The following is a 7,787-nucleotide window of genomic DNA, read 5'->3' as shown; positions in this document are numbered from 1 at the left end:
ATTTGTCTTGCGCACAGCTGTCCACTCATTTATTGGAAGAAGAGCATCATGGGAGTCGTAGTCCACGACAGACGTACAGAGCTACAGCGATAACCTGTACCCGCAAGGGATCATGGGAGTTGTAGTTTATCAAGCTTTCAGCATCAGCCTGATGTTCAGCGCGCTGATTCTCGCACAGCGGCCTCTAGCGGAACCAGCTAGCACACCCCCAGAGGTTGGAATCTGATTGGTTGGAGCTGCTTTTCCGTCAGTGAGTTTGCGCCGGTGTGTTGCCTCCGGGGATCAAGATGGCGGCATCGATAATCATCTGGCCGGAGATAGAGAAAGCTGAACGGGAGAAGCGACGGGAGCTGGTACTGCAGGGCCCGGCAGTGGAGGAGAGGCTGCAGCTTAGTGGCGGGCAGCTCCCCCCGAGCCTCTTCAGCCTGACCCTCCTCAATTACCTGGAGGTGAGAGACTGTGCGGGGCTGCGGGAGCTGCCGGCCGGTCTGGGCCTCCTCACCCATCTGCAGAACGTGGTGCTGTGCCGCAATAGACTGCAGCGGCTCCCCGATGTGCTGGGCAAGCTGCAGGCCGTGCGGGTGCTGGACCTGTCCGGGAATCAGCTGGAGGAGCTGCCCGCCGAGCTGTGTGAGCTGCCTGAGCTCTGCACCCTGAATGTCAGCTGCAACCGCCTGCGAGAGCTGCCCCCCGGCCTGGAGAGATGTACCAAGCTGGCCAGCCTCAACCTGTCCAAGAACTGCATCGCGGCCTTCCCCCCCGGCCTCTTCTGTCCTCAACTGGCCCTGCTGGCCTCCATCTCCGCGGCAGATAACCAAATCCAGGAGCTGGGAGCGGAGATCGGCCTCTTGCCCGGCCTTAAGGTATGGAGCTGTCGCCCTCCGGCTGCCCACAAGGGAGGGGTCTGGGGCGAGCTGTCACTCACCAACTGCCCGCAAGGGAGGGGTCTGGGACGAGCTGTCACTCACCAGCTGCCCGCAAGGGAGGGGTCTGGGGCGAGCTGTCACTCACCAGCTGCCCGCAAGGGAGGGGTCTGGGGTGAGCTGTCACTCACCAGCTGCCCGCAAGGGAGGGGTCTGGGGCGAGCTGTCGCTCACCAGCTGCCCGCAAGGGAGGGGTCTGGGGCGAGCTGTCGCTCACCAGCTGCCTGCAAGGGAGGAGTCTGGGGCGAGCTGTCACTCACCAGCTGCCTGCAAGGGAGGAGTCTGGGGCGAGCTGTCACTCACCAGCTGCCCGCAAGGGAGGGGTCTGGGGCGAGCTGTCGCTCACCAGCTGCCTGCAAGGGAGGGGTCTGGGGCGAGCTGTCGCTCACCAGCTGCCCGCAAGGGAGGGGTCTGGGGCGAGCTGTCGCTCACCAGCTGCCTGCAAGGGAAGGGTCTGGGGCGAGCTGTCGCTCACCAGCTGCCCGCAAGGGAGGGGTCTGGGGCGAGCTGTCGCTCACCAGCTGCCTGCAAGGGAGGGGTCTGGGGCGAGCTGTCGCTCACCAGCTGCCTGCAAGGGAGGGGTCTGGGGCGAGCTGTCGCTCACCAGCTGCCTGCAAGGGAGGGGTCTGGGGCGAGCTGTCACCCACCAGCTGCCCGCAAGGGAGGGGTCTAGGGCGAGCTGTCACCCACCGGCTGCCTGCAAGGGAGGATTCTGGGGCGAGCTGTCGCCCGCCGGCTGCTGGCAAGGGAGGATTCTGGGGCGAGCTGTCGCCCGCCGGCTGCCCGCAAGGGAGGGGTCTGGGGCGAGCTGTCGGCTGCCCGCAAGGGAGGAGTCTGGGGCTTCCTAGTTCTTATGCTGTGTTGGAAATGTTGGGTGTTTTGTGCCTCTGCGATGAAGTATGTTTGACTTTTTCCTCTTAGAGTCTGGACCTCTCAAACAATCGGCTCGCCGAGATCCCCTGCGAGCTGGCAGACTGCTCCAAGCTGAAGGAGATCAACTTCAAAGGCAACAAACTAAAGGACAAGCGCCTGGAAAAGATGGTGAACGGATGCCAGACCAAGTCCGTGCTGGAATATCTCCGAGTCGGAGGTCGCGGAGGCGGAAAAGGGAAAAACAAGACAGAAGCCGCGGGGAAGGAAGAAGCCAAGGACCGAAAGAAGAAACGAGAGCGCAAGCAGAAGAGAGACGATGGCGGAGACGAAGATGACGAGGAAGAGGAGCTGAACAAAACGATGCTGCGGATCCTCCACATCTCTGAGAACCCGGCCCCCCTCACCGTGAACGTGAGCGGCAACGCGAAGGACGTGCGGCCGTATATCGTGTGCTGCGTGGTGCGAGGAATGAACCTGAGACCCGGAAATGCCCTTAAGAGGTTTTTAGTTGCCCAGGTAAGCCGTGCCGTTCTTCCCCGCGCCTTGGAAGAAACTTACAGGTTGCTGATAGCTATTGGGGCATATTCACTAAAATATAGTTTATGACTTCTATGTATCATAAAAGGAAAGTTTGATGAGCTTCTGCAGGAAAATAATCGGCCCCGGTTAATACCCAACAAAATCCATGAAATGCCAATGTTTTTAAAAGCCGGTGCGGGTTTTGCAGACGGTTATACGGCTCGCCCTCCGGTACATTAAAAACGCAGACTTTGTAACATGTTGGGATGTAGTTTGGCCACCAGGCTGCAGAATATCCACGGCTACGCTTCTTTTATTAAGTTACTTTTCTGCTGCATTATCGAGCTGCACAATGAAGACGTAATGCCTCATAGATACTGTGAATATTGAAAAAGGAATCATGGGGCTTATTTACTAAATAGCGAATCGCTTGATCTACTGGAGACTTCGTTGGTAGAATTGGCGTCTGAGGTTATTGTCGGCTAAGTGTCTGAAAGTTCCGTTCTCTGACCTTTTTATTGTTCGTTTTAGACCAAGCTCCACGATGAAATGTGTGAGAAACGAACGTTAGCAACCATCGCCACTCACGACTTGAGGCTGGTAAAGGGGCCGTTGCTGTACGATGCCAGACCACCGAACGGCTTCAAGGTACGATTCAGGTGTGAAAAGCTTTTTTATTAGAAGAGAATCGGTAATCGTTGGAGACGGACAGATCATGGAAGCCGGGTTGATGTGGCCACTCGATTCTTCATCTTCCTTTTGGTACTCCAGGTATGATGGGTCCAGGACGTACCGCTCTACGGATAGACAGCGAAGCCCTGATCGCCACACTTCTGGTCTGCAGGCTGCCACCGGGTGGTTGGTCTTTTCTAGATACAGAGAGTTTTGAGACGCTTGTGTAACGAGGCTTCTCTGTATAATCTCATGCGCAGCACTTGGGGTACTTGGATTGAGTTCCCCGGTAGGATGTGCCGCGCAATCATTGCAGTCAATGATTTGGATTTTAGCGTTTCTTTGTTGTATTATTCCTAGGAACCGGTATGTGTAACATCGCACCATGCGTGTGTTTTGTGTTCTGCCTCCTCGTATGGGGTATTTTGTTACGCAGCTGGCAGTTTTAAAGACGTTTCGCACACAGGGGCTCAGTGATGGGATACTCCCTGTTTGTAACGTACAATGTGCTCCCCCAGCTTTATAGCACACATTGTTCCTCGGGCACCCGATCTCAGCCCGCGGTGTCCGCGTTAACCTAGTGGAAAACAATTTGTAATTTACAGGCTGGATCTCGCAGGAGATGCAATTACAAACCCACTCATCTGTGCACCCTGGGTGAGATAAGCTTACTAGGCCTTGTCAATCATGCTCTTTCAGAGCAAAACAATAGTATTGCTGGGCTTAACCTACTCACTGATCCTGTCGTTGGAGAAACATTTTTCTTTAAAGTTTTAATTTTTGCATGCTGTCGTTACACCGGGTAATTATTTGCAGCGCATGCCAAGCATTCTGTTCTTGGCGAATAAGAGCCGAACGGAATGAGGGTCAACTACAGACATGACTTTATCTGCTTTCTCTCAAAACCTAATCATCGTCCTGATGACGGCCGGACGTTCTCCTTCAGAATTTTCTGAAGAGAGAACAAAAACAGCCCCAGACCATCATGATACCACCATGTTTCACTGTTGATAGGATGTTCTTATGTTGTGTTAGCCTTATACCAGATGTAACGGGACCCACGTCTTCCAAACAGTCACGTTTTTGACTCATCAGTCCACAGAATTATTATATAATATATGACAGCATTTGGAGCAGATATTTTGTGATCTCTGCCTTTCTATTTGCCTTTTTTCTTTATGGCTCAATATCGCTGAGCCATGCCATAGACTGTTAGACTGGGACTAGCGTGATGACATTAATGAGAAAAAATTCCAACATTAAGTAACACGCATAATAAATCACTTTGGCCAAAGAATACAAGCTCACCTGTCACGCCGTGGCACCCATAAAGGAACAACAGTACCCTGGAAATGGTAATTAGTGTGTGACAATCAGAAACAAAGCCTGGACCTATGTAAAGTATACCGATGGCAGTCGTGCAGAACCAGGATAAAGCCGCGGGGTGGAGGTTGCGTAATGATTTCGTGCCAGTCTGTTATTGTATGGGTTTTATCCCTGAAACCATAGGTTAATATTTAACGAGTAGATGTACGGCGTCAGATTCAGGTCCAAACCTCCTGTTTCTTGCACGTGGCGGCCGTTGCTGGTCGTAATTCTCATTTCTTGTTTTGGGCACACAGGTCGTCCCGCTGGGCCGTAAAGAAATCAACGCAAAGGATCTTCTCCGGCAGCTGCAGTTAGAGGCCGAGGAACAAAGGAAACAAAAAAAGCGTCAGAATGTGTCTGGACTTCACAAGTGAGTTGTTTTAATGACCTTTAATTTAAATGCGTGACAGCGGAAAGAAGGTCTTCCGTTCATCCGTAGGTTAGGATCCACAGCTACCAGTGCTATATATATGTCTCTCGAGTGGTTATTTAAAGAGTGCGAGATTAGCCAATAGCTGGATCTCATTGTGAATAAGAGTTGGCTGTGAATAGGGGGTGCGCATGACACGGTGTTACATCATACGCCCAGTGTTTCTTTAACACACCTTTTTGGCAGTTTATTTGTATAGTAGTAATCATTGTCCTTCCTTCCCGTAATCTTTGAAGATGATGGAAATATAATCCCTGGTGATAGTAATACACAGACAGTTCAAATAAAAAGCTGAATGCTACAAACCCTGACACCCAGCTGGGATGGACAGGGAGCAAAAATGCAGCTTCCTGAAACGGCAAATCGCGATATTATACCCTTCGAAATGGGCATAACCCAATCAGACACCAATTCCCCGCCGGTTATAATCTCCTATGTAACGGCATTCGGTATGGAGGGTACACTTTCCCTGCTCGCTGTGCCCACTTTCTTCCTGCGTGTTAAAAGCCCCCCCCCCCGTTGATCATTAACTTCGGTAGTATTGTTTTCCCGGTTTAAGCTTTAATAATATGAGTCTTCCTTCGTTCATAAAAGGTACCTTCACTTATTGGACGGCAAAGAAAATTACCCGTGCTTAATTGATGCAGAGAACACAGTCATATCCTTCCCGCCGATCACAAACAGCGAGAAGACCAAGGTAACTCCATCGTCGTCACCCCCCCAATATGTCGGATGATCTTAGCTCTCGTCCTGCGTCATTCCGCCTGCTTACACAGCTTCTTGATCACAAAACGTGTTTACGCTCCACTTAAGAAATACTTGAGTGTCAGAAGTCCAAGTGAAGCGTGACTATTTATTCTTTTTTGTCCCTGGACAGGCAGCAACGTTTCGATTCCAAACCCGGTAACATTTTAGTGCATTGTGTAATCTCTTATTGTATTCTTTCCCTGAGTACTTTTTTAAAAGTTGGGAAACCATGCTCCCTGGGGTGATCTGTGAGCAGCGAGGTTCGCGTTTAATTTGAGACCAGCCCTGCTTTCCCAAAACCTAATAACGCACTGCACAGACAACTTGGTCCGCAGTCATAGCTCTAATCACTTTATTGCCCCCGGTTTATCTGCTGGGTGAGAAATGTAGAACTTTCTATTTCAGAAAGGTTTTTAGAACTCCGGTGTAGTTCGTTTACCGTATCGTTGTAGTTGTTTTAATATAGTGAAGGGTGTTTCTGGTAACATAAGTTTATAAAGAGATTTATTCATTTGCAGGCTGGCATCCTGTGTGATAACGCCACGATATTACATAGATTAATGAAGGCGTTAACTTGTCGTTCCGGTCATTAATTAAATTGCTAATATTCTATGATAATTCCTAGATCCGGAAATCTACGCAGGACCTATTCCTGGAAGTGACCAGCTCTTCCAGCCTCCAAGTGTGTAAAGATGTTATGGACACGCTTATTACCGTAAGTCGCATGCGTTACTTTTTTCTTTTTCATTGGCTCGGTTGTCTCGTTAGGCTGCGGTGCCAGTTTATCGGAAGGTGCCTTTAGGTATTGTAGATATTCCAGTGTCGAAATGGTATAAGCAGTGCCTTGATCACACCTCAGAGGGATAAATGAAGCTTATAATAATATCGCCATTGGAAAAGGTCTGATGGAGCACCAGTGTTGTCCGGTGTAAAACATCTTGCGATCAAGGGGTTAACTCTTGCGGTGCTTCGTGGTACATGCGATACCTGCAAGCTTCGCTCTCAAATTGGAATGCAGCGTAAAGTGATCTGCCTGTTAATGACCTCAGGTATTGTTTTCACTCCCGAGCTACAAGACTTTCACATCCTGAAAACATTAAGGCTCATCAAAACAAACTTTGTATGGGCCTTAAATATGGAGCCGCGATAAAGATGTTAGACTACATGTTATCCCTAATGGTGTTAAAACGGCATTCGTTTTCCCTAAATTAAAATGAATTTAAAAAATAATATTTTTGTTTCCGAGTTTTTTTTTATTATTTTATTATTTATTTTGCGTCTAGAAAATGGCCGAGCTGAACAGGTTTACATTAGAAAACAAAGAAGAGGAAGTTCTCTCCGACTCTGAGCTCGAAGCGCTTCCAGGGCAACACGCGCAAACAGCCAATCAGAATCCTCAAACAGAGACTGGCTCCCAACTTCTGTTGGAACAAGTGCGGGTCGCAGACCCCGAAGGAAATCTCAAGGTTTTATATCCGTCGAAGACCGACTTGAATTTGAACTCATCGTTGTTTGAGGTTGTGCGTTGAATTGTACAAAAAAAGGAAAGAAAAGCTGAAGTTTCCGTCAAAATGATTTCAAAGCACTTTTTCTGGTATGTCTGAGTTTGACAAAGAAAAGAAAATTGTTTTTTTTTTTTATACTAATTTGACTTTTTTTTTTAAATTATATATACCATTATGTTTACCATCATAAAATACTTTAGCCTCAGAGTCCCCAGACGTGTCATATAGCAAAACACTACTTGGCTTCATATCTCTTGCCTCGCTTCTTCCCGCGGGAAGTGGAATAGAATCTTCCCCGATGTATTTCGTATTGTTTACAGCGCTGATAGAATTCTTTCTGGGAATGCTTTCAAATTTCGCCCTGTACACTTCTCACGCACCCAATAAATCTGAGTTTGCCAGTTTGTTCTTTGGAAGGTCTTCAAAGGGGAATTCCTACCATTTTTTTATTACTAAAAAAATGTTTTCAAAAATTAAACATTTTCTTTTTTTTTTTTTTTTTTTTATTAAAAAAAGCTTGTTTAGTGTAATGTATTCAGGAAGCGGTATTTTAGCCATTTGTATGTGTTTTTGGTCTGCCAAATCCACTAGACAAACACCTTGACTTATTATGCTGCCATTGGCTCAGTCTTAATCACCCAGTCTTGCACTTTGACTAATAAAAGCCTGGTGAAACGGACTTCATTAGCATTGCCATAAAGGATCAGCTCAGTGTGGGCAGGGAAAGTCACCAAAAATATCACATGACTG

General features: G+C 48.6%; 1 protein-coding gene across 1 annotated transcript; it reads left to right on the top strand.

The window, feature by feature from the left end:
- Positions 1-253: 253 nt before the first annotated feature.
- Positions 254-7,453, top strand: LRRC47 (leucine rich repeat containing 47). Its single transcript, XM_053451379.1, has 7 exons — positions 254-863; positions 1,845-2,312; positions 2,847-2,963; positions 4,610-4,725; positions 5,380-5,482; positions 6,158-6,247; positions 6,816-7,453. Exons 1-7 carry the CDS (start codon positions 288-290, stop codon positions 7,059-7,061), a joined length of 1,716 nt encoding a protein of 571 aa, XP_053307354.1. The 5' UTR covers positions 254-287; the 3' UTR covers positions 7,062-7,453.
- Positions 7,454-7,787: the final 334 nt, after the last annotated feature.

This window comes from Spea bombifrons, chromosome 12, assembly GCF_027358695.1.
Source record: "Spea bombifrons isolate aSpeBom1 chromosome 12, aSpeBom1.2.pri, whole genome shotgun sequence".
In the NCBI taxonomy this organism is placed as follows: domain Eukaryota; kingdom Metazoa; phylum Chordata; class Amphibia; order Anura; family Pelobatidae; genus Spea; species Spea bombifrons.
This window is presented reverse-complemented; position numbering and strand designations above follow the sequence as displayed.

Coding starts and splice junctions, on each gene's coding strand:
- LRRC47 (XM_053451379.1), top strand. CDS start 288: ATGGCGGCATCGATAATCATCTGGCCGGAGATAGAGAAAGCTGAACGG. Junction 864..1,844: donor GCCTCTTGCCCGGCCTTAAG/GTATGGAGCTGT, acceptor TTTTCCTCTTAG/AGTCTGGACCTCTCAAACAA. Junction 4,726..5,379: donor AATGTGTCTGGACTTCACAA/GTGAGTTGTTTT, acceptor CGTTCATAAAAG/GTACCTTCACTTATTGGACG.